The sequence below is a fragment of the Anopheles cruzii genome, chromosome 3 (assembly GCF_943734635.1).
Source record: "Anopheles cruzii chromosome 3, idAnoCruzAS_RS32_06, whole genome shotgun sequence".
NCBI classification, from domain to species: Eukaryota; Metazoa; Arthropoda; class Insecta; order Diptera; family Culicidae; genus Anopheles; species Anopheles cruzii.
Genome location: NC_069145.1, coordinates 62,794,490 through 62,821,718, shown reverse-complemented (window position 1 = coordinate 62,821,718; position 27,229 = coordinate 62,794,490). Strand labels below are relative to the sequence as shown.

The 27,229-nt window shown below is 49.3% G+C and overlaps 1 protein-coding gene across 1 annotated transcript in view; it reads right to left on the bottom strand.

Moving 5' to 3' along the window:
• Positions 1 to 520: 520 nt before the first annotated feature.
• LOC128270752 (mucin-5AC) overlaps positions 521 to 27,229 on the bottom strand; it is a 35,437-nt gene continuing 8,728 nt past the window's right edge. Inside the window, exons 2-5 of the mRNA XM_053008168.1 lie at positions 8,205 to 8,511; positions 6,265 to 6,502; positions 3,635 to 3,797; positions 521 to 3,472 (exon numbers count right to left, since the gene is read on the bottom strand). Of these exons, the coding sequence (XP_052864128.1) occupies positions 521 to 3,472; positions 3,635 to 3,797; positions 6,265 to 6,502; positions 8,205 to 8,511 (3,660 nt within the window). The remainder of the gene's footprint in view (positions 3,473 to 3,634; positions 3,798 to 6,264; positions 6,503 to 8,204; positions 8,512 to 27,229) is intronic.

Sequence of the window (27,229 nt, the reverse complement as noted above, 5' to 3'; positions counted from 1 at the left end):
TAAATATTAGCATTCGTCATCTGCATCGTCGTCGTCGTGGAGTGTGTGTTCAATAAATTATCCTTCATTGGCCCGGTGGGGGGCCACCAACCCTCGACTAATCCTAGCGTCGGCCGCGCGCGTAGGTAACGTACAGTGCAACACTGCCCCCTCGTTCTGCAGCCCCGGAAACGGATCCGTACTGCCTCAGTCTTAAGAGTAAACGTAAACCTAGTGAACCTGTGAGAGTGTGTGAGTGTGTGCTTTGCCCTTGAGTAATTTTAGGAGTAAAACAATCTCAACTTTTTCGGCGATCAACCGCCTTTACATCTCTGCCAAGCGCGCGCGCGCCGCCATTAGCACCGAGGACACACCGGAACAGGAAGTGTGTCGCGGTCACAAATCGCCTGGCTGGCGGATTCGGTGTGGTTGATGGTGATGCGCGATGACCGCGCTCGTTGTGGTCACACCGCGTTAGCCGGCACTCAATTATCACCTCAGGCCACCTCAGCGCGGCCTCACCACCACCTCACGGTCCTTTTTACGACTCGAAGCGCATGCTGGCCCGGACCACCGTTTCGACCATCGTGTTATTTTTATTACTTCCCGCCCGTGCCGGCGGTCGCTCTGTTCCCCGGTGGCCGCTTTCCGCCTCGTCTGCCGTTTTATTTGCATCCATTAGTTTTAAGTCCACCGTGGGTTCGTCCGCCGCCTTCGCCGCCGCCGCCGGCGGATTCCGACTTTCGGTTTTATCGCCCTGACGTCGGCCGGCGCCCAGGACCGTAGCCGTTGCCGGCGCTGGCGGTCGCTTCGTTTTGGGCCGGAAGTTGCGGATGCCCGAGTTCGACTTGACCGGCAGCAGCGTGACGAGCGTCGAGGGTGGCGCTGGCGGTGTTGTCGGGACCTGTGTCCGCTCCGGGACGCTGGCGGCGAGTGCCAGCGAACTGAGCATCTCCTCGTAGATGCTCGGATCGATGACTTCCACTTCCGCCTGGCCGATGACGACCGGGACCGCGGGGGGCTCGGCAGACTCGGACGAGACGGTCTCGAGCATCACCGGAACCGCGTCTTCGATCTCGTCGTTGGTGACGGTCGGGATGACGCGCGACATCGGAGTCGTCGTCTCCGGGAAGCCGGTCGTGGCAGGACGCGTTTTCTTCCGCTTTGGCCGCCCGGTACTGGTGGTGGACGGGGACGTTGTGGGGCGAGGTTTGCCCGCCGTCCGGTGCTTGATCTTGGCGAGCGAAGAAAAGGGTGGCAGCTTGCTGGACACTTCCGGCCGGATGCCGAGCTTGGACGCGAGCGTATCGAAGATGTCGGACAGGTTCTGCAAGTTCTGCGAGCGGTTCACCTTCAGGTCGGCCAGCTGGTTGGCTGCGGCAGCGGGCAACCGGGGCAGCACCGGGGCGGTCGTCGCTTCCGGCGCCACGTTCTCCACCACCAGCGCCTGGAGCGTCTCGTTAAACACCTTCCGGGTCGGCGGTTTCTCGGCCGTCGTCCGCCGAGTTCCGTTCACGAACTCCCACTTCGTGATCGGGAACAGCGCCGGTTGGGTCGGGGTGGGGGGTGGCACTGTCGGCGGGCTGTACTTTAACGTTTCCACCTCGACGTACGTTGTGGAGGGGCGGCCCGCGGTTAGCACGCCATCCGACGGCACCGTCGTTACCTCCTGTGAGTCGTTGTCGCGTTCCTCACTAGAGGGCGCTCCGAACTCCGTCGTCGAAGGCAAGGTGGCCGGTGTTGTCACCGAGGTGGGTGGGTCGGTAATGTCCGATTCCGCCGACGTCAGCGTGGTGACGGATGACGGGAGCATCGTCGTTGTCACTTCCTCGTCCGGACTAAGCCGGGACTCCGCGAGGTCCATCGCGACATCCATCATGAGCTGCTCCTCGTCAAGCGTGGCGTTTAGCTCCCCGGACCCGTAGTACGGACCCTCCGTTGAAGCGGTCTCGTCGGATGATTGGACATCCAAGGACACGAGGGTAGTCGTTTCGATTGCTTCTGTCGTCGTGGCGGCGACCGGCTCGTCCCTGGACCCACCCGTGTCTGGCTTCTTGGCAATCACACCGTCCCCGAGGTGCTCGAACTTTTGCTCGTCCAGCGTCGGATTGAGGAGCTGCTCGGTCGCGTCCACGGCCGTCGGCGCCAGGTACTTGAAGTCCGGTATCATCTCCTCGTGGATCTTGTCCACCGGCAGCGGGTACGGCCGCACGTCCAGCACCCCGAGCGGCTCGATGCCGAGCGTTGACGAACCGAAGCTCGGGTTGGTGTAGCTCTGGTAGTAAGTGATCGGCCCGTTCGGATTCTCCGTGTACGCGAGCGCACTCTCGATGTCCGACGGCCGGTTCCGGTACAGGATCTCCTCCGCCAGCGATGGCTTCTTGCGGGCCGGCAACCCGGTACGCTGGGCCACCGACTTTGCCGGGAGTTCCGCCGACTCCGGCTGCTGCTGCTGCTGCTGGTGGCTGATTGGGTGCCAGGGCTGCTTGTCCAGGACCGGGGCACTGGTGAACAGGTTCACGTCCAGCTTCGGTATGCTGTCCACCCCGAGGCGCCTCCGCGCCGGTGTCAACTCCTCGGGCGTGCTGTCATTAATGATGGCCTGGAAAATGTTCCCCAACAGAAGGGTGTCATTCTTTACACCCTCATCGGCCGACGGATCCACGCCAATCGCCGCCGGTGGCAACTGGTCAACATCGTATGCTCCCGGTCCGGCCATGTCCACCAGCTGCTGCTCGTCCCACTCGGCCGAGGACGATGACGCGGATGATGATGTTTCGTTGACGGCGTTCGCCGCCAGTGATGCCAGCACTTGATAGCGGACGGTTGTCATCCGGTTTGTCGTGCCGCTGACCGGAGACGGTGTCTTCTCCGTGGTCGATGAGCTGGCCGCGACCGTCACAGACAGTGGCGGTGCCACCGTAGTGGTAGTTGTTGTGGTGGACCTCACGCCACTCTTGGGGTGCGCCGTTTTGGTGGTGGTTGCGGTGACCGTCGAAGACCGTCGGCCACCCCCGGCTTGAGTGGTTTTAATTTTCTTCGTCGTCGCTCCGTGCTTATCCATTTTTTCGATCTTTGCCGTGGCCGTTTCATATTTTGATTTCGGGCCCACCGGTTTATCCTGGCCGCCGCGGGCCGGTGACGCCGTGGTGGGTAACGTCGCAGGGGGCGGCGGCGGTGGCGCAGGCCTAGGGACGGTGGCCGGTGGTTCGCCGGCGCCGGACCCCTTCCGCTTCTGCGTGATGTCGGCGTCGGTTTTCGTTATCTCAAACGAACCCTGTATCACCGGTAAATTATCCATGTCAATGTCGGACTCGGCCTCGACCAGAGGGGGTAACGCGGCGGCTCCGCCACCGCCACCACCGGTGTGCGGTGGCACGCGAGGCGTGAACTTGTGGATAGTTTTTTCGATCACGCCGCTCTTCTTCGTGACGTGGCGCCCATCGTGCTCTGCGCCGGGCTGGCCAGGCTTGACCACCGTCGGCGGAAATGCCTGCCGGGCACCGATCGGCGATAAGTCGCACAGCGGACCACAAGGAGCGAGTGAGTGAGTGAGAGAGAGAGAGAGAGAAACAAATCATCATCAGTGTTATCTAATCCACTTTTTCGGTGTACCGCGGCACCGGAGCATATCCGGCGGCAGGACCTCGCTTACCTCGTGGCGCGTCAGGAGGGCCGTCTTCAGTACGTCCTGGTCGAGCAGCCGCTTAATCTCGATGCTGTCCGGATCGATGCGTATGCTCTTGAACGCCGAGTTCGGGTTGAGCACCTCGCTCAGGAAGGCGGTCCGGATGTGCTCCTCCACGTTGTTGATGGTGCTGTGTGAGGGCGGGCGGGCGAGACCACGGGTGATTAGTTTTCCAACAAAACGCGAGCGTGGGAAATGAAGAAGGAGGGGAAAATGGGACCGGTGTCGGCGGTCAATATTAGTTCCCTGCAAGCCCACTTCGAACGATGATGACGATGATGATGGAAACTTCAAACCATGATGGGTGGGATCGGGAAGGTTTTCTAACGGCACACTGGGCTGCTGGCAATTTAGCAATTTCTGAAAAGAGTCCGACCGAGGGCTACTTCCGGTTCTAGTCGCCACTCGCTTGCTCGTCGTTCGGTTCGGTTTCGCAAAATGCAACAGAATTATTTTATAAACTCTACTTCGCACTTTGCACGTGAGTAGAACCGGAACCGGACCGTGCGCAACACAAATGTAAAGGAGTGGGAAAGAAGGACTTACGATGTTTCTTCGCAACGGAAAACTATTGTTTATGGTTTCTCTCTGTTCAGGGAAGGTACATTCTGTCGGTGTTTCATTGTTTGGTCGCTTGGCAGTAAACACTAGCCACATTTTGCTAACCAAGTACGAATTGAAAGTAACATTTATGAAAAGATGTTATACACAGGCACGTCAGTAGCTAGCGAAACAAATTTAAACATTTGGTTAATATGTAAAATAAGGATCTTCCTTTAGAATCGCTCTCCTAAGATGGTGAATGTTAGTTTAAGATTCTAAGAGCAAAATCGTGAAATTTCGACTGAATCCGCCTTAGAAGAAGGTCAAAATTATTCAAGAAAATGTCATACGAAGTAGGGTGTATGATGCGGTCTTGTTTTAAAGAAGTTTCCGAACCGAAGCCAATTTGAGACAAAGAATTTATCATCAGTATGCTTTTAAACTGAGCAGCCTTTATTCTGAGCAAAGACACTCTGGGATGATTCGAATTGTTGATAAGACTCAACTACAGTTATGGCAAGTTGAAGTTTTCTTCTAGAAGCGAAGCAAATGGCAAAGACATGATAGTATATCAATGCATTTTTCCAATGAAAGAGCAACTTAGGGCCCGATTATCATTCTCTAATTGAGTACTCGAACGTTAGAGTGAACACAGTAAGGGAGAAAGCAAAATACAGCAAGAGAGAAGACAGAAAGTGACAGCTATAGCAAAATGAACTCAAAATGAATGATCGAGTGAACGTTCGAGTTTCATAATAAGGGGGTTAGTCACTGTTCAGGGTCGTATTGTCTCCAAGACACAGAAGTCAAGACACTGTTGAACATTGGAGTATCTGAAAAGACTCCAAGTAATTTAACAGAATTGGCTCAATCAATTGAAACAATCTGGTCAACAATTGTAGCTGGGATCCTTCTGGTGTTTCGTTGAGTCGAAGTAAAACCGCTTGCCTGTGTCAATCTGTTTCAGTGATCGTTTTTTACGTCAACTCGCAAAGCCTTTTCGTCTATATGGTTTTGGTTATTGTGACAGTTCAAACGATTCCGACGCTCAACTACCATGATGGAGATTTGCCACTATGGAGTTAAACTTTTCTTACAGCCCGGGCCCTGGTAATATTCTCTCCGGGTTTTTAAATAATGAGCGTTAGCGTTATAGATTATGTTTTCGTCGTCTTTGCCGTATAGGGATTTCCCAACTTTGGGGAAGGGATCTGGGCTACTTCCCATCCACAAGAACGAAGCAGCATGTGTGTTGACTACAACGGCATTTCCATCCATTGTGCATGCTACTAATAATTTTCAGTACTAAGCGCAGTAGCAATAGTATCTTACTTCTCCAACCAGCAACAGCGACGTCGTCCCGCTTAGATCGGTGCCGGCTAACGTTCTCTATTATCTGAACGGTTGCTACCTTTATTTAACAGAGAAGCTGCAACAAAGCAGCATTTGACAGAATAGCCCATAAAATAGTAACCTCTTAAATGGGTCCATTCCTCGTAGGCTGTTCGCCTTTTACCGTAGGCCGTATTAGTAAGAATCAGACTTTGAGTTCTGCGTTCTCAAAAGTCTCTAGTGTTCCCGAATGAATCACCTTGGGTCCGCTTTTGTTTTTGCTGTTCATCAATGATCTGATCCTTCGGCTTCCTTCCAAGTATCATTTACTTTATGCTGACGATCTTATGTTGTTTTGCCTGTACGCGAGCAATCTGATTGCCCTAATATGCAAATAATATGCAGACAAATTGTATGTAGCAATAATAATGCTAGAAATTATTGTTTGAGTCTCTTTTGTTTTTGCGAAACTGATTTTGAGAAATACGTCTATTTGCTATAATAGCAGTTTACTAAAACATGTTAGGTGTTCCAAAATGATTTGTTCAAAATGTCAAAACTGGCCCTTTTGAAATGTCCCATCGCCTTGAAGAAGAAGAGTAGCAATAACATTTGAAATTCCACCATTTCTTCGCCATTCGATGGTAAAAGAAAGAAGTCGAGAACAGGAATAGGAAACATATTTCTCTGTTACCCCAAAAACGCAGCAACAGCAGACTTACATCTTAATCTTCCGCATGTCCAGAAACACCCTGAAGCTGAGCACGATGTTTGGGCCGTCACCAAAGCTCATGATTTCCGCTCGGGAAACGGTGAGGCCACTGCGCTCGAGCGACGTATCGATCAGCTTTTCGTAGAACGCCGTCTTCTGCCGGTACACCGGGGTGCTGTTGCTCCGCAGACCAGTGGTGTAGATATCACCCCGCGCCACCCGGAACGTGCAGTCGAAAGCCAGGATTGCTGTAAACAAAAGTCACCATTTAATGTCAAATATGATCGTTCAACTGAACGCTGCTCCAGGACTTCACTTTAATACGCTTTATTGTTGGACAACCATCAACCAACCAACTTTTTACATTTAAAGTAGCAACGAAAGTGTTATAATCGATCACAATTAGGCACCTAGACATTTAACAAAATACAGTCACGCACCGGAAACAAATAACACGAACGCTAATGCCGCCGAGTGCCCGGAGCGTCCATCGGGCGGCGATTGTTATCTTCTTCGCAAAACAAAATCAATAAAGCTACAATTAAAGCCCAATAATTGACGGCCCGAAGCGAAGCTGTCAAAAAAAGGACCTTCCATGACACGAATAAATTACGCGTTTACGCTTCAATCGATTTGGCGCGACTTGATGAGCCAATCACGGCCCGTCCGCTGCGCACTTGGCCGTGGTCACCACTACCACTGTCCACCCGGTCCGAACAATCCGACCGATATCAAACAAACTTTCGTCACTCCTGCTCGCTCGCCGTGGTTATTTGATTGGAAATTGATGGACACGACGCTGCACTTTCGCGGTCCCGGCCCCAAAAAACGCTCCCGCAAACAAAAAAGCTGCACGGACTCTAGTCATCTATTGATCCGCTGACTTTAATTAAGCTCCGCAAAGTTTGCTCTCGGTTACCGCCACCCGAACCGGGTCCCAACTACACACACACACACACACCGAAGCTGCAGAATTATGTTTATCTAGTGAAGCTCGCACCACTGAGCACCAGTCCGTGGTAGTTCCGTGCCGAAAGGGGAAAAAATCCCATTTCGATGTCACTCGGCTCGGCGTGCATAGTGGCCGCGTACGTCGGGGGTCTGGGTCCTGCAAACAAAAACAACAACGGCTGACCCAACCATTGTCATTAAAGCCACAACAAAGAGCACTCTTGTCGGGCGGGCGCTATGATAGCCACGTGGATGACGATCCTGATGATGATGATGATGATGCTGGAGCCCCAACGAAGCACCAGCTTCTACAACACATCAATCAGTTAAAGCTACATTTTTGCCACCCGCCTGCCGGATGACAAAAACGCTCGGCGTCCTGGTGCCCCTCTTCTCTGGTGCTCGTCGGTATTAAATCAGTTCATGCATCAAGTCTCGGGTAGTGGCATAATGAAATGCCACGACTCGTTGCCGCTCTACTGTGCCACCAGGTCCCTAGCCCATCCTTTTCGGGGTGTGCATACATTGATGACATCCGGTTCGCTGCATCGTTTGCATAGCGTAGCCCCATCCGAGGATGGCCGGTGGAGACGCCTGGTTGTCCACTGCTGTCCTGTGCTAATGTTATCCATTATTTCCACGAATTTTTACACTGCTGACGGTATCGCCCGCCCGTGGATGTGTGTCGCTTTTGTTTCGGTCGAGGATTACAATGTCGGTCGGGCAGTCGAGGTGAGCAAAATGGGATGAATGCTCACCTCACTGCATAAGTGGCTCTATTTGCAACGCGTATCGAACGTTGTTTCTACCTTTGTTTCCACATTGCAGCCTGCATAATACATAATTACATGTTTCGTTTCGTTGTTTCAGAAATGTAAACAAAAGGGATTAATTTTATTGTCACGTATTCATTTAATTTTACAATTAAAATGCGACATGTTTTCTATCATTTCAAACAAAATGCAACATAATAATCTTCGACTAACGATCGCTACTTACATCCGCTTAGATCCGTCTTGAATGTACTGAAGTAGAACGCCAGACCGGCCACGCAGAGCACCGCCAGGACGACGATGAACGCCGCAGACATCAACAGTATGGAGAACGATTTGATGTTTTTCTGCTTCTTGGCGTACAGGGCCGAGGACAGGTTGCGGCTGTCGCGCCAGAGACCCCAAGAAGTGTAGCCATAGTGGCTACTTACGCTCACATCCGTGGGATAGGAGTATTTGCTCATGTGTGTGTACGGTCCAACGAGTGTCGAGCGTCGCCCGAGAGTGTTCTGGTATGAAGCATATTCGCTGGCCTGTGGGAGAAAAAGAAACAATGGAACAATTCCTGTTAATACACAGCTTGTTTAAGAAAAGAGTTATCAAATTATGTCCAATTTCAAAGAAGCCAGCTGTTTGAAAAGATCGAATAAAAGTAAATAATGTTGAATTATTCTTTTCGTATTTGAATTGAATTTAAGGATCATCAAAACAGTTTAAATAAAACAAACACCAGGAGAGCACCGGTGGGTTTCTAAGACTTTGTGAAAGTAATTACTGTTCGAAATGAAAGATCTTTTTATTCCGATTCCCGGGATTCAATCGATTAAGCTGCTGTCGACGTTCTTCATTCTACTCGAGATAAGCTGATGGTTGATGTGGTTAGATTTTCTTAGAATGTGCTGCCTTCGCTCACTGTGGACCCACTTCCAGTTGACTTCATTTAAATTATCAAGAAATTAGTCAACATTTACTTCAGCTCATGCCCAACGCAGACTGCCGGGAACTCCATCCCAGACCAAGAGTCTTGAGTCTGTGCCATTTCAATTATTCGGTCCACAATCAGTGGTGTGCTGTGGGTTGGCGACCCTTTTAAGAAAGTCTTGAACCTGCAGAATGTATCTGAAATCCAATCAATACTTCAACCCTCCCCCCGCCCCGATAGGAAAGACCAAACGCTCACCCAGACCCACTACGGGAATCGGTTGGCAATGCTATGTGTCCACCCAATCCTCCCGGTCATCATCGGTGCAATCTGGGTCACCGCCAGTCAGAGCTGCAGCGGTGAGTGTGCGATGTCGAATGTAACCATCACTTACGCTCAGGTGTTTGAGCAAACATCTGCAAGTGGTGGCAGCGGTCCCACTCCGTGTTCCCTTTAATTTTTGCATATTCGTTTCCGCCTTCCAGGCGAACAGGTCGAAGGAAGACCCGGAGCATAGATCGGGGCACAAAATTTAATCACTGAACACGATTGGGGCGACGCGGAACATTAGTATGCTGGAACCGGCGGCTGGAAAGGGGTCGTGCGGTAAAATCAAACATACCGGCACGATTTGCAATTCCGATAGGGTAAAAATGTAATAAGTGTGGCAAAGTGGACCCTCCTTCGGCAGTGCTTTCGGGCGCACAAGAAAATGCACTTAATATAGGGCACGTTCCATCGGACGAGCGCAAGCAAACAGTTTACTTTGGCACACATTTGCACGTTGCCAAAGGTTTAGTTCTTTCGCACTTCCGGATCTACTGTTTCAATATGATTTTATTTCGATTTACCATCAAAGGTGATGATTGAATGATCCGTTCCTGAGGTTATGAGGTTAAGATTTTAAAATGACGTTTGATAACATTGGTCATAATCGATCGCCAGACAATATCTACAAAAACGAAATGAAAGTCGATGATGGATGATTGTCAAAATATTGTAGTATAACACATGGACTGGAAAGTCTCGTGCCTAACACATAGATTATGCTAATTATGTTGCATTCATCGCTTTTTCAGTTAGCTCTAACCTTAAAAGAAAGCTGTTAAAATTGCATAATTTCATGATACTCATAAGTTTGTGAGTTCTTTTGCTAAGGGTGAGCGTGGCTTTGATGTTTTCAATACAATTTCCGTGTTTTAATTTTACAATTTAAATCCGTTTTTAATTTTTTTAAAGGATCCATCACTTTACTCCGAAATCAAAACGATCATCTTCTGAGTGGAGAACAACTGGTGAACCTCGTCCAAGCCCCCAAAAGCACAACAGCGGGCTGGAAAGGTTATGGTATCGGTATTTTAAGATGTGCGAAGAGTAATATTCATCGACTGTCTTCAAGGAAGATACCATTAACGGAAGGAAGATCAAGGAAGATACTAGAAAGATACCACATCTACCGTATTCGCCAGATTTGACTCCCAGCGACTAATGTCGCTAGATTGAAGAAGTTATCGCAGAAACTGATGCCTGTTTTGAGGCAAATCGATGAGTCGTTCTACGAAAATGACAATTAAATGTTAGAGCAGCGCTGGAATGATCGTGTGGCTCTTGATGAACATTGCATTGATAAATAAAGCTGATTAAAAAAAAAAAAAACACCGCGTTTCTCTTTTTTAGCTACAACACTTGTCAGTCCACGTGTTACGTTTGATCTACGAAAATGTATCTACGTTATAATAAGAACCCGAGCAGTTCTGGTGTCATTAACACTCGTTCGCGCTGCTGCATGGCGCGGAATCGGAAAACCCTCGCCGAACCGCCGAATCAAACGTTCGACAGATGAAATGGGAATCGGGCCCATTGCCCTACTTTCGCTGCCCGTGTCCGTGAACACGTCGAGAGGGTAGTCCGTCGAGGGATCAAATAAATCCCATCAATTACGCGAGAGCATTGCGGTTTTCTATCAACTGCCTTATTCTGCCCACCATTGCCCCATCCTTGCTGCGGCGGACCATGCGGCGGGACATCACTGCTGGAGAGGTGCTACGAAACTGCGGATGCGGCCGTAGAACCGGCAGCGAAACCGGCGTCGTGTTTAGGTCGAAGAGCTTACGATGCCCGGCCGATGCCGGGCGGCGTGTGTTTTATGTAAGTGATGTTTTTCTATTTCATACGATGTGTGGCGGCCACAGCGCCATAAATACTGATCGGTGGTTTATTTGTTCCGTAGGTGCTCCAACATGGCCGCGGTCCCGATGATGCTCCTTTGGCCCGCTACTCACCAGCGGTGGCCAAAGGGTGGCTTCGTGGTCTCGCGGTCCGTGCACCATTTCCATAGGGCGCGGGACACGCGGGTGCTGGTGGTCATGATTGAAATTCTATCCCAAACATTCACCGAGCATCGAGTGCAGCATGGCCGGGTGATCACACACAGGAGAGAAATGTCCATCACGAACACGAGGCCAGGCCGTTGCCGAATGTGAGCCGGCGCTCTGACTGCACCGTGGCCGCAATTTCGGCAATAGCTTTTCTATTAGATTGATGAAGTACCTGCCGGGGACCGAACATCCGATAACCGGACGCTGCCGGCGGAATCGACACTGGAACGAGTCAAAATAAAAATCCTTGCTCGTTCCGTGTGCGTCGGCCGTCGCGAATCAATTCCGGTAGCGTCGGCCGTAGGCCGTCCGGTGTCGAAAGGCCGATGCAAAATTGCTAATACATTTATTCCTTCAGTTCGGTTCGGTTCGCTTTGGGTAGCCTCCGGAACCGCAGATGCGTTGGCTGTGGCGAGGTGTTGGGCATTGACGAACCGGAACTGCTCCCTGACTGGCGGAGAAAAGTTTTACAAAAAGGCCCACCGTAGATTGAGGAATATTAAATTAGTTTTTGGTGGACAGCGCGTCCACCGGAAGCAGTCCATCAAGTTATCTATTAACTTGATTAATAACATTACGGAGAGTAGTCAAAAGGAACATGAGATGAGATGAGAAGGAAATTATATGAGATTGAGCTTTCGTGAATGAAAATATCTTATTTAATAATCATATCAAATGTGTCATTGAATATGGTGTTCAATTTGCAGCCATTCTTCATAATGCTGGGACCAACTAAGAGTATTGTTGACTTAGGTAAATTATTAAATGCTTTTTTGGTGTAACCTATTTTCATTAACTTTACACATTTCAATGCTAATTTTTCCACCTTAATGATGAGTAAATTATTAAAAGACATTTGCAATCAATTATGAATATTCATTTTCAGCCAAAGCAACTTCCTAAGAAGTTCCACAAGCAAACGTGAGATCCAATGCTGTCTCTTTATGATTTATGCTGTGAACATAAAAAGGACAGAAAAAAAATCGGTCCTCTTGGGTGCACATCAATCTCCATCAGACGTCATGGTCCGGTCGATTTTTGCCTCGTTTTGCACCTGATAAATCGTCCTCGGGGTCCATCGAGCAAGACATCCGGCATCGATTAGAGGCGCATCGCTTCGGCGGACAGTAGCACCGAAAGCTGGCTGGCTGGCCGGGTGACAGTTCACCCGCAGGCGCACCACACATCCGTATGCGGGCAGTAACCACATTAATGCACCGTTAATGCAATTCCTGACACCAGCGACCACGAGCACCCTGGTGTGCCTGGTCCTGGTACGCCCCCGGGGCCAACCCTGCGACAACAAAATTGCCCCACCACGCTTGGATCACCGCACGGCCACCAAGCAAACGCGAATGTGGGGCGGAATCGGACGCGAAAACAAAATCGAATTCGAACGCGACCGAAATAATAAACATCGTCCACGTCCTTGAGCGAAGGGGCAATATTTCCTAATTCCGGTGCACCGATCCTGGCGCACGGATCCTGGCACAAAAAAAAGCGGCACCCAATAATCGCCCGATCGGTTCAAACGTCAACCTCAGGCGCATCCTTTGCCAATCTGCCTAAATCAATAAAGTGTCCAAACGCCGCTCCGGCACCGGCGTGCCGGGACATTCAGCCAGGGCCGGTGGTGATGGTGGTGACCACAGGACGGGTAGCATAGCAGAAGCATAAAATGCGACCCGTGGGCACACCAGTTCGCAAGATACGCGCGCATACTTACTTCACGCGCTCCCGCATCACCTGATCGAGTCTGATCGAAGATAAATACGTGCGAATGGGCGAAAATAGTGCCGGTGTCTATTTTCGGCCACCGGACGTTCTGTTCCCGTGCGAATCGAGCCCGCACTTCGGTTTTCATCGCGTCACAACATACACCTCGGCGGGCAGGTTAAGTATCGACCTGGCCCTTTGGCTACACCCAGCGCCGAGCGTAGCGCATGATTTTGGGAAATTACCTGAAATACCTCGATTGAACTATTTTGATAATAATGGGCAATTTAATTGGAATTGCTGAAAATTTATATTAACAATGAGCACAAGCCAGCTGTATCAAATTCATCACTTTTTCGTTTTTCATGATTGACTGTCCCGATTCGTTAGCTCAATCGAATGCTTTTCGATTCATTTGCTAATTGCGTAGACTTGATTGCTCATTTCAATGGAAAGCTACATAAAAAAAGCTACAATTACAAATATTACGTGGAATTTATCAATCGAAAAACACGTTGAAAGCAATCAACAACAACACATACTGAAGCGCACCAGCTGCGATCAACTGGGTCGGAATCGAAATCCTCGAATTATGCTGCCGCATAAACAGCGATCAGCAGTGTGTCCGTGTCTGAGGGCTGAAGCCAGACGATACTGGAACCTATTTCCATTCCGACAATTCCTTCCAAAATACCGGGTGCCATCTCGCACCGCAGCGGTGTCTCGTCGAGAGCCATCCGGTTTTATTATGCCATCATTTGCCGTTTTTTTTTTTTCTTTGGCGAGTCCTTCCACGAACGAGCATTTCAATGAAATAAAAACCGAAAGAACACCCCCGAGAACGATTAAAAAATTCAACAGTAAAATGCTTTATTGAATATAATGCTGCAATCATTCGTCGCGCATGGCTCGAATACGGAAATAGCACTCCGGAGACTTCGGCAGGACCGGACCGGTGGAGCCGGAGGAAAAGACACACACCAGCCGTTCCGTGGTGAGTTCCGCTCCGATACCGATAGCACGCCCCAGCCCGGTATTGACCGGTCATCGTCGCGGGCCACGATTTGCGCTGGCAACAGGCCAAACGGTGCGACATCATTATGCCACGGCTGCTGCTGCTGCTCCTGTGGATTCCAACCGCGGCGGCGGCGGTGGCAGTGAGCATAACCGCGCACACCAATCGACCCCGGCCAGGCACTTTATAACGGTTCGGTGCATTTTTCTGTCATTATTTATTGGCCGCGTTTCGCGTTATTTTTATTCTTGCTGCACGCACGGCACGGCACGCACGATAGTGTCCCGGGGCCGGATTGGAGAAACCATAAAAACGGAAGAATGTGTGTCGATGCTCCCTCGAGAGCGGAATGGAACGCACTTCATCCGAACGCGCCCGAAATGAGCCTGTGAGGTGAGTCGTTTTTTTTTCGTTTTCAATATTTTGTGTCCGTTCTGCATTTTCATTTGGATTTCATGAGGTCAGTATGCAACAAAATTAACTTATTAGTAGTTTGGCCAGATCGGCGGCCAGACCGGAGCTCCGAAGCGCACGAAAAACCCCGTACGGCGTTGCATAATGCAAACGATTCATTTGCGGTTGGCCACTGACTCAGCGATCGGTGGTTAGAATTTGAAGCCGAGCTGTTTCAAAGAACAGTAAGCCGCCCCTAACCGCTTCGGTGGGCATCATCCTGGTAGGGACTGGAGAAAGAACCGAAGTATCAATGTTATTTGAAACCAACTTTTGTAAATTAATGACCGCACAAGTGAGCGGTCCGTCCCCCACCCTCCACCCCCCGGAACAACGGCTACGGTGCTTTAATTTCCCAATTAAGTCCGGACATCCGAGGCGACTCCTTTCGGGTGGGCCGCGAAAGCTAATTTCCAATTCCTCGCCCCACCGACGAGCTCCGCTTGGCGACTCCTGCCGGAGCCTTATCTTCCGCAGCGGGGCAAAAGTGGCCAACCATCACCACACCGCTCCACTCCGCCCCGCCCGAGGCCCGGGCGAGTGGACGAGCGGGCATTTGCAATGATATAAATTCTTCGCCAAAGTTTAATTGAATTTCTTTGCTTCCGCCCCACGCGTTCCCTTTTTCCCGGTTTTCTCCGGCCGTGTCGGTTCCGGCCGGTCGGCAGTTTTTAATTTTTATTTTTTAACAAATTCATAACAGAAAAAAGCCGCCCACCGGGGGCCGGGGTGGGGCTTATTTATACATTAAAAGTTAGCAGTACACCCGACTGGAACCGGCGGCCAAAGTAGCGGCATTAATTTCTTGGCCTGTCAGAATTCATTTTCTCGCGCATTATCCCGTGCGGCCGCGCAGACGGACAGCTATGCTCCAGGAGGCTCCAGGGGCAGTAGTCGGCACATCAGAAAGGTGTTGGCCGTGAAGACGGCCGCCCACCGGTGATCGGGTGATGACGGTGATAATGCCTCTGTTCTCGGGTTCTGCGTTCCGGGCTGCGGTTGAATTATTTTCGATGAACCGAAAATAATCCTCAATTAGGGCCGCGACCGGCGATGAATCACGGTAGTCCAGGTTTGTTCGCCCTCAGCCGTACCACAGTCGCGAGCGAGAAGTTGAGCAATCGTTCGCGGTTACACGGTTTTTATTGAGCGAACTCCAAGTGAGAAATAATCTACTGATTTCAGTATAGAAAGAGCTGGCAACAGGTACTTCTTGTGGTTCACTCGTAGATCGGATTAAACCACCGCTTTATCGGTTTTATAAGCGAAAGATGTTGGTTCCAACTCTGACAGTGCCATCAACTTGATTACAAGACATCAAGTTAAAAAATATAAAAGATAAATTAGTGATGTTCACAGTAAGGAGTACTACTGTGGCTATAACCTATCAAGAATTCGCTTATAACTCAGAAAATCTTTGTTTATTCTATATTTTAACCTATGTGTATGTCTTTTTGGGGAAAAGTCTTCAAAACATTCATTGTTTTAGGCTCCTTCCTACTTCGTTTCGGCTCCTATCTCAACTATTGACTGTAGAAGGTGTCCACGCAGAAAATGAAAAATAACATCCGAAAAATCTTAAGCACAGCTGCCACACAACATCACACTAACCAACTCACTTGCTGCTTTGTGGACGGAATAGATTTCGTATCTAATTTTAAAATAACAAATTGTGAATTGTAAATATATTTCTTATAGGAACTTTAAAATATATAAGAACACTTTTCAGTGAATAATAAACTACCAAATTTAATTTAATTTGCAAGACTCAACCATTTTTGTAATAGCCCACGATATTGAAAATAAATCAACTAAAACAGGATGGCGAACAATGTGCCTCAGTTTCATGAGAAAGTATGACATCAAACAGCGGACAAAACCACAGCAAACTATTCCAGAAAAACAAAACTGGACATGCCAGAAACAATGGTGAGAGCGCATGCAAATGAAAAATAAAAAAAAACGCGGACCAAAACATGAACTTGACAACGCACCAGAAAGCGCGGCCACAAATCAACCCCGAGCACTCTGACGGAACGGGAATAGAACGAATCGCCGGGCGAAAGGGCTGCGAAAATCGCTCCACATTTTCATAACCCAACGTTCGGTGGCCGCGCGACCGCAACCCAGCCCAGAACCACAAGAGGGGGGGTGAACCGCTTCCTTTCGATCCGGCACGTCGCGCCAAATGTTTGTTTTTATCCCAGCCGACCCCCAGCCGTGTGGCGGAAGTGATCGCGTGGCCCCATTTCGGTGCGATTTTGCGTGGATAATTATTTCATCATAAAAAGGTTAAAATATTGCCTTCTTTCGCCCGTAAGGCCCGAGGAAGCCATGCCGGGCCTCGTGCACGGGTTTCCATCTTTTTATCGATGGTAATGAGGCTGCAAGCGACTGCGATTGTGGTTGCGGCCCACCGCCGGCCAGTCACGTCTATTGGTTATGCTGAAGGGGCATCTGCTCCGTCTTTTCTTCTTCTCTCCGGCATTCTCCGGTGCGCGCGAGGGCGCGCTTTGTGTCATGCTCCAACCGCGCACCCCGTTATGGTAATAAGGCTAACGAAAGGGTTGGCACAGGTAACAGGACCGACCCAACCCACCCCCGGGGAGGGTAACAAACGCATTTTAATATTCGCCGTCGTCGGGTCTAACGGTAAACGTCGGATGAAACCGTCGCGGTGAAAATGGATCACGAAGGAGTTACGAAAAAAAAATACAACAACCCAGCGGAACATAAAACGGTTGCTCGCTCACCACGGGCAGCTTACAGGCGACAAGGGTGTTACGGGGCGAAATGAAAATTAGAGCATAACCCGGGGCTAGCCGGGCGCGGCCCGGGTGGCCAGGAAGGAGTTAGGCAAACGAGACAGGGACACTTGCTGGCGACCCTTTTCGGCGTTGGAGATTGCTTGTTCTACTCTTCTTTTTAATGATTCATTCATTTTGATTTCACACGAACATTTAGGTACGCGCGGTGTCGCTGCTAAAACGGTCAAAAACGACACACAAACACAACGAAGCGCCAAAATTCCAAGCTTTAAGCATGTTTTTCCCTTCGTCAACAACGACGGACGGACGGCGCCGAAGACGACGACGATAATTTTCCGTTGATTAATGGGTCTAAATTGAACAAAGAACGCGACGGCGGCGCGAATTATTCTTCGGGCAGCGTGGCAACGAGAAATGGCCCAAAGTGATAAACATTCTAAAATTTTTGACATAATTTGGTTCGGATAATATCATTATGCTCGGGTGCACGGGACGGCACGCGTTCATGGCCGGTCAAACGTCAGAACATCCGAATTTCCGTTGCGTTGGCGGTAATTGTTTTATTTCGGTATTTTTTTTATCAATTCATTGATTATTCCGTTTACCCGTACTTCCTTAATTGAAATGCCCGAATTTAGAGTGACCTAGAAAGAAGCATAAAGTATCTATTGGTTCCCTAGAATGCGAACAATGACATAAAACTATCGTTAGAAACTAAAACTTTACGCGAATCTCACAGAACGCAAGCCAGGAGCAGGTTTGATTATGTTCTTTTATTGATTGTTCGACTTTGGTTTTCAATGAAAATTTAACAAATTTTCACTAACCCCGTCTTGTGAAAGGACAACTCTATCCAAGAGATTAAGCCAATCACAATCGATGTTATTGAAATTTTCTAGCTTGACAATGACTCCAATAGCGGCAGAAAAGTGTTAAGTAGCGAGGCAAGAAAGTGGCAGACACGAGCCAACAGTAAGTAGGTCCACGTTTTCTGGTGTTCAAAGTCTCCAAAATCGGGTGCCCCGCGGTAACGCGGTCAAATTAGCACCTCTTCTCTATACAAATTGGTCTTGGGACACGAACACACGAAAAAAAAACAGGAAGAAAACGAACCACACCAACTCGCGTAATAATAATGTGCGATCCAATTTCTGATTCACGCCCAATTTTGTGGTCACCTTCGTGAGTGGCCGTGGGGCGTCCAGGGCTACCCCCACACCTTCGCCTTCACCGCCCAGGAAGCCGAAACCGTTCATTTCGACCGACCAAGTCCAAGGGGGTTGGTAATAAGATTAAAAATTAAATGCAACTTACATTTTTTCCTTCCCAAACCGCACGGTGGGTGCTACTGTAACATTCTACCGTTTTCATTTCATTCACTGCTCTAGCCTCCCGTTAGCCCCCCTCTGTGGGTCGCGTTTCTTTTGGCCGGCCGAAAAAAAAAACGGTGGGAGAGTATCACGTGGAGGCAAGTTACGCGAGTGCGCGAGTTGTGAAAATTAGTACGGGAAGGGAGCAACGAGAAGAAAAAAAGTATGCTAACAGACGGAAAAGGTGCCTCTTCCATTTTGGCGCACAGAAAATGACTCCCCGACATGCGATGCAACGTTCTGAGGAGAGCGAGCGAGAGCACGAGACGGATTGCCGAAGGGATTCACAGTTAGTGGCGGCAATTGTTGTGCAATCGGTGTGCATTCCCCCTTCGTTGGCTGAACCATTAGCGCGAATAAAACTTTTGACCCACATTCGCCGGGACGGGAACCATCATCATCATCGCGTCCAGACAGCCCTGGACTGGACCGAGCCGAGAATCGGGAACCGAGACCCGAAATCGTGGCACCGTTACAACAGCGAGTTGTTGCGTTGCGTTCATCATCATCGGCGCAAGACCCGGGCCGGGAATCTTTCTTTCGCCGCGAATCGGAAGCATAAATAAGAAATCGTTCCACCAGCACGAACGAATGGTCCAGACGGGTGGACGGGTGGACGGACGGACGGAACCTCTCGTTAGCGCGTCTCGGGGCACTAATTTTTGGTTGCCCGGTTTCGGCTCGGCCCAAGCCAAGGCCCCGGTAGCGCTCGGCCAGGCGAATCATTAGTCGAAAGGACGGTTTGGGTGGGTGGGAAAATGTTGATTAAGCGGACTATTGGTTTGCGGTGCCAACAAAGCCATTCACGCCGGTACGGTTTTCGGCAGTTTCGATATTGGGCGATGGCGATGGGCTCTCGATTGGTGGATGCTATGGTGTTTGTGACGTTATGCGAAGTAATATTGTTTGTATTACATTAAGTTAGTCGATCCTGCGAAAGGCAAACGATCGAATACATTTTTCTCATGGCTTCACTACAATGCACAGGCTGGTGAATGCTTTTTAGGTCTAGTTATGCAGCGGATTGTTAATCAGCAATGAGGTCTTGTGGTCGGAATGTCAATTCAAACACCGAAAAGATTATCAAACATTTTTACACGAATATTTTCGGTGATCGAAGAGATCCCAAAATAATTGGGACTCCGGCCACATTGTCAGGGTTCGAACTGACGTTTTTCGTAGAGCATCAGGACGTAGAATATGTGGATGCCTTGAGTCGAATATCGGTAATGTTGACCACCAGCATCGAACGCGGATCTGGAAGCCGTAATGATTTACCCGAGTTCTTAATGTGCCTTTACAGTATTTTATTAGTGACGCCGACCTTTGTCGATTTTCAGTAGAACATTCTTCGGACCATATATTCGTCGTGGCTGCATAAATAGAACCGAAATTTGATCATTTTTGACACAGCGACCGATTGGTTGAGCTGTTCCTGACAAACCAATCGCAACAGATTGAAACATGAAGGAGCACACGTCTCTCGGGCACACGAGCACGCCCCAGCGTTCGTTAGTGGCAGTGACGCGTGTGTGATGGACTTCTAAGGACGAATTGTTGCGTGTCTTAGATGACCGTTATGGGAACTTCGCGATGTTTGGACGTTTGCTATTATTTCCAACAACTAACTTTAATAAAGATAACTAACAAATTTCACTCAGGATGAGACCTCCCTAAGTCTATTATCGCCAACTTTTCCCTTCTTTACCTCGTCAACTAACTAAACCCTTTTTATGGGTTGCAAGCGAAGTTGGAAAGGTAATCGAAGTGCAGTTGCGGTCCCAATATGCAACAATCCCCCGAGTGCAACAATTATCTACATAATTTGCCTGATTTACCCAAAACTATCACGCAGCCAATCAATAGAGCATTACGGACGGACTGATTGACTGCGGCTCTATTGTGCCCCAATCGGGGTTTCGAAACAGTGCACTTCATTCTTCAACCGTCAACAAATTGCGCTTCCCAACCCCGGAGGGCACTTCACTCAACGGACAGCGGCTCCACCAGCTGCTGCCTCCGGTATCTCCATCGCATAACTCGGCATTAATTGTGCCCCGACCCCGGAGGGTGGCCCGACTCAACCCGCGCACGCTGCGACACATCCTTGGGAAGGTGGGTGGGTCCGCATGCTAATCAACATAATCGTTTACCGGACACAATAGACATACCAACACACACTGGCACACCAGCGCACGGGCACGCGGGCTCGGTCCCCTTGGAGAGCATATATCGTTTCGGCCGACGCCAGGGACACCAATTAGATTCTCTCGCTCACTATTCAATCATTTGCGAGTCATTTGTCCAAACAGACAATTATCGAACGGCCAACAAAACCATCCGAGACCCCGGCCAAAGCACCGGGAATCATCGATCTCAGCCCGGACCCGGACGGACTCCGGACGAACGGTCCCGTCAGTGTCCAGGTAGCACAGATTAAGCTGTCAATCTGGTATAATTGCGATAACATCTACACTAAATTACGAAACCGGGAAAAGCCACCGTCGGCCTCGATCCGGCGGCGGCGGACGTGGAGTGGTTTTCCCGGGAAAATTGTCCCAAAAGTGGGTCGAAGCGAGAGCGCAGCGGAACGAGAGTGTCCTCACATGGCCGTGGTTATCGATCTCCTTCCGGCCAACTCCGGCCACTGCCAGAGTAAATACACATTTATTTAAATCCTTCGAACCAGTCCTTCGGAGTGCTCCAGGGTCGAACGGTGACGGATACGATTTCCCGATCCACGGCCACAATAAATTCGAGCGCTTTTCGCTGCTCAAGTTACAATTTTCACACCCTTTTCGGACGATTTCTGGCCGACGGGAAAATGCAACCAAATGCTATCCATTCATTGGAACAGGTTCCGACCCTTCCACCGAACAGACCGACTATCAGTTATCAATCCATAACCGATTCCGGCGTGTTGATGGAAATCATTGCACCGATTGGCCGCCGGGAAAAAGCGCAACTAGCCGTCGCAGTTGTGAAAATTCATCCCCGGCCCAGCCATAATGGAATTACGATGTCAAACATTAATTTTTGTTCGCCGACCCTGATTGACGCCGACAGCCGTGGCCGTGGACCGGACGCCAAGGTTCCGAATGGATCGTTGCGCATCGCATGCAGGTTGCAGTGGAACTGCAGCGGCGGGCTACCTCCGACCTGCCAAATGTTTTGCTACAATTGAAAAATTTTCCAGTGATTTCCAGGAGGCCAGAGGGTCTTGGGCCGATCAGTTTTCGGAACGTGTATAGGCCCGGCATGGTTTGGGGGTGTTTGACGGCAACAAGTATCTCGGCGTGAAATACGTCAATCCACACGTTCGGCCATCACAAAGTTTCGTCTGGAAATCAGAAAATTACGCGAAATCATTTCAAATCAACGACATATTGAACGTTATTTACACTTTTGCGATTTTACGGATAAACCTCATGCGATTTAACGCCATCGGTCAAGAACTTGTGTGGGTTTTCGCAGAAAGACGGTGGCCAAGTGATTTGCGGCTTTTCGGCCGTTTCCTGTGGCCGAATGCAAAAAAAATGCCCGAAATAATTTGTGTCAATTTGCTCTAAGCCAACAAAGACGTTTGTGGTCTGGAAGTACCCGTGATAAATTAAATCGCAATCCGTCAAATAGAACATAAATCAAATAGATCATAGAACAAGAAATCAAACAACAAATCTAACAAGTTAAACAATTGAGCTCTACATTGAAAATAATCGTTCAATTTTAAACACTGTGAAAACTGTGCGTGTTTCTTGTTGCCGAATTTCTTCTGACTTCTTTCTGTGGGGATATTTGAAGTGTAAGGTTTATGCCAGCCAACCGAAGACCATTGAAGAACTGAAAGCTAACATCATAGCGGAAATTGCTGCTATCAAGTTGTCTATTACCGAAATGTTGTCAAATACAATAAAAAATGCCCAAAAAAGGGCCGCTTTTTGTGTGTCTAATGGAGACGGTCATTTGATCGATATTGTTAATAAACGGCATTCTATAATCTAAATAAATCTTGTTCATTTGTCAAAATTTAGTGACAAAGAGAGGGGTTATTAAACATTTCAATAGTGTGGGCCGTGATGGAACACCCTGTAGTTGTTAAAGAAAAAAAGATATCTCATACGTGTCGAAAGCTGATACCAAGCTCTATTCGTTCTCATCGCTTACGATGAGAAAAGCATGTTCTTTATTCGTGAGTAGTTTTGTATTTAAGTCAATTATGTTTGATGCCACAAAATCATGTCAATTTTTTTTATCGAAATCGATACAATCATCTTCTATACAAAAATAAAATGGAATTCAAACAAATGGTCTTGATTTCATCACATCTAACGTTCTTATTGTCTAACTAAAACTCAAAATGCTTTCGTCTAACATCCTTTAGATCATGTGCTCTTCTCCTCGATGGCATCTCAAAGAAAACCCAGAACTACCGCACACCATTAAACCTGTACAACAACGTCCTGGAAACGGGCCACCCAGGCCACCGGGACAAATGATTTCCCATGAACGAGCATTACTTGCGCCTTGCACGCTATCTTGTCCACGGTTCTGTGTAAATCATTGGATTAGCCCCGCGAACGGCACCGGGCTTCGGGCCAATTCTGACCCAACGGTGCGTACCGCTCGCTGCGGTGCACTGTCCTGCGCTAATGAGTACGAAGAAGGACGGCGCCACATTAATGGTCGGCTCACCCGGCAAACAGCGCGATCGTTGCACATTTCGGTGCTTCTCTGCCACCACACCAATGCTCGATTGCCCATTTGTGCTCGATTGTCCGCCGTGCACCGTGGATTGTGAGCGCGAAATCAACAAACACGCGAAAACCCCGGTGCTGCTGCGGCTGAGCGACGGCTGCTGACAAGCTGCACCATTGCATTGACGATAAATGTCGCATGTAAAAGCCGCGGGGCAACCCACTCCGGCCGCGCTAATGACCACCGCTTTCGGACACCGGACTGTAAATTGACACCACGTTCACTGGGCGCTAAATCAATTTCAATCCGCATCCCGAAAACGGTGGCCGCGCGACCCATGGTGCGTCCTTGTAACGATGATGATGGTCGCTCATCGACGCGGCCCATCGCTCATTGGCGCTATTTTGTGGTCCTCGGAAGCACCAGCGGGAAACGCGCTGGTCCAGGACTCCTCGGAGTAGGAGTACTCTAACCCACACACGGGGCGGGGGGCGACCAAAGCCCTCAACCGAGCTCCGGTTTCCGGGTGTAATGTGACCTCGCGCGCGCGAAATTTGTGGCCATCCGAGCGAGGGAAGGAAGTCCTGGTCTGGCGCCCAGCCAAAACGCGTATGCCATTAGACGTTAGTGTCCCGTGGGAAATAAAGATTTATGTTTCATCTATCACGTCGTCATGATTTGATTAATGCAAAATCCAGTGGCCCAGTTCCCGGGTGTCATAGATTCCGGGGTCAGATAAGTGGACACCCGGATCAGCGCACAGATCTGCTTTGCGATCCGGTGTAGAGGGCTGCAATTGCCGTCAGCCGCTTGTAAATATGACGCGTCGCATTATTCACGGGAACAGACGGAATACATTGGTCCTTTGGTTTGCAGGAAAGAACTCAACCTCAGGAGAAAGACGTAACCAAGCCAGACGTACACATAACCGTCCCTTCGAGCCATTTCTTCGCTTTCACATTTCTTTCCACTTCGCTTCGGCCCCCAGGATCGGCACCTGTACCCCGCTCTCCCCGGGCACGCCCACGCGTTATGAGGCCATAAATTTGTGTACGGTCAATTAGCAAAGTGATGAAGATATTAGCCCTCGGTCGGTCAGGCCTGTTACAGTAACGAGCAAGAAAACCCGTTTATCGATCAGCCCCCCTTTCGGCACGCAGGCGGGTGGGGAGTTCCAACCCACACACACACACACACACACCTAGGGTTCTGGGAGGCCATTTATTGACCACCGATTTACCACCGCACCGCTACCGCTAGCCCTAGCGGGAGCCGCAAACGGGCGTAAATTTGATGGCAAACCCTAATGGATAGTTCTGGAGTTCTGGAGCGTGAAGAATCGATCGAATCGCTCCGGAATGCACAAATCGGGTCAAGAAGTTTTACTGCCTCCGTTGGGCCACCGGAAGTCATACCTTTTATGACCCAACAGACAGTGTTGCCTTCAGTGTTGTTGTTATCATACTTTGAAGAATTCTTTCTAAGGACCGGTAGACGGGTAGCTTGCATTCCGAGGTGCATGTTGTAGGTTGATGAACTACTAGGTTTATGGTTCTTCAATCAGCATTACACACAGACTCAGCTAAGGCAACATATTAAACCATCTTTATGTCGAAACTGTTTTAATGTCAGTCCTTCAAATCATATCTATTTCTCACATCACTGTCATTTCTTTCGACTGGCTTTGGCCTTGTTGTGTTTCGGTGAGCTAATTTGAGTTTTATTTAACAAAAATCGTTCCTACTGATTATTACAATCTTTATAGGAGTTTAATGGCGCGGCACCAACCAAACGGGATGGTCGCTCCAAGCTCGAAAACCGAGAGGCACTTGTGGGAATCGCGCCATTATCCACACTCCAGAGAAGCTAATTATTTTGATTAGGATCGTTATATCTCAGCGATGCGACAAAACATCTCGCAACCGGGCGCACCGGGCGCCAGGGGTCATAATAAATATTCTGTGAAATATAGAAATGATCCCAGTTTTATGACGGCAATTTCGGGACTTTCCCAGGTGAGACCGGCGCTCCCGCGAACGGTCCGGGTCGGAGCTGGAGCGCGCCATAATCAAGCGAAGGTTCGGTTCCAGCCAGCCAGCCATCGTGGCCGAGGGAGCTATTTTTCCACGTGCTTGTGCTGCCAAGTGGCTCCTGCACGCGTAACGTCACGCCACGTGGCTTCTCCACGCGGCGAGCATGGCACACATCATTTCCCGTCTTGTTTCAGCAGCGCTTTCGGGGCGTCGTTGAGTGATTTGCTGCTGGATGGCAAAATGTTATCTTCAATTCTGACACAAAGTACAGATTTCACGCGTAATAAAAAGTGAAAACCATTTATTTATGGTAAAGATTTTTTACGACTGCAGTCGGTGCGCCCGGGTTCGCCCGGGGGCAACCCCCTATACGGAGAGCCAGACACACGGAGGACACGAAACCAAGAAAGCGCTCTACGAAAGGGAGCCATTTCTCTGTTAAAGTCACACGGCACACGCTGCGCTATAAAAAAAAGTGATGGTGATGATCGATGTTAGCAGAATTTTACGAGATTTCCAGTCTCATTGCCGGGTTGGGTATGAATTAAAGTTTAAAGCACCCGAACGGTGGCATGTTGATTGCGCGAAGCGGTTCGGATGAACACGGAATAAAATATTCCAATTTTTGAACGAAATGACAATTCAGCTACTGTTAGGTCACCATTTTAGTGATAAAATACTGAATAGCATTGTTCTTCGATAAAGACTTCCATTTATTCATCATATGTTCCTACCGGTGGCAATACATTCTCGTTCTCCACTTAGAAAGGCAGGAGAAAATACGATAGGGACCCGCCTTTGATTTATGTCCATGATTCACAGCAATATGGAGACCTTCATTCTGCCGCTTCAATGTACATTGTTCGGCATCTTTTCGGTGAAACTCTTTGTATATATTCCACCCGTTTCTTAACGAGCAGTGAAAGAAAGAGAGAGAGTGCGATTCAACGATGGAATGACACACAGTGGCTGGACGCTTTCCAACCTTTTAAACGATGTTCACCACCGAAAGACCTACCCCAAAAATGTTCTCCGACTCGGCCGGCGATTGCTTCCCCGAAATCACTCCCCTGGCGCGTCAGTTAACAAGTGGTTTTATGTCTTCATCGTACACCAACCGAACGCACCCTCGCGGCCGGAAGAGGCATAAAATTTAGAAAAATCACTGCCCATAACTCAACCGTTAGCCGCGCTGTCGGCAGCGCGGCCTCATCCGTCACGGGAAATCGGGAGGAAGCGATCCGAGAGCTCCGAGTGAATGGGGTTATTAAAATTGGTGGCTCCACAAGAAGCTTGCAACTCGGCCACCCACACACCCACCCAACCCGAAAACCCACCCACCCAAAACCCGCCCGATAAGCGAGAGTATAAATCTCATTAGCACAGAATTGGTTTGCCGGGACCCACGGAGCAACTACAGTTTCTATTGCGGTTTGGAAAATTTACATAATTAAATCCGTTAATTGTATCGCCCTTTTCTCAGCGGCCCCTGCCCCGGGGAGCCTGCCGGGGAGATCACCAATCATAAATCAGTGAACTGCAAACGCCAACAGGAAGCGGCGCCACACCGGAGCCGTATCCTGCGCGGGAACGCGAAAGACTCGTTCACTCCGGTGACACTCCGGCTGCTGCCGGCGATTTCTTTGCATTCAATCCGATGGCGGCTTCGGCGCTCCGGTTCCGGAGATCGTTGTGATCGAAGTTGAAGTGCCTCGCCGACCCGGCGAGTTGGAAAGAAATAATTAACACGCCAACTAACGATCTGTATCGGCGTGGTAACAACGGTTCTTTGAAATTCGATTCGTTCTGGGTTGTGGATAGAATGCACATAGTGCGCTGAGCCGGAATCAGAAGTTGTGGCCCGCTTCGGCAGCATTGTATCGATGCATCGGTACTTTAAA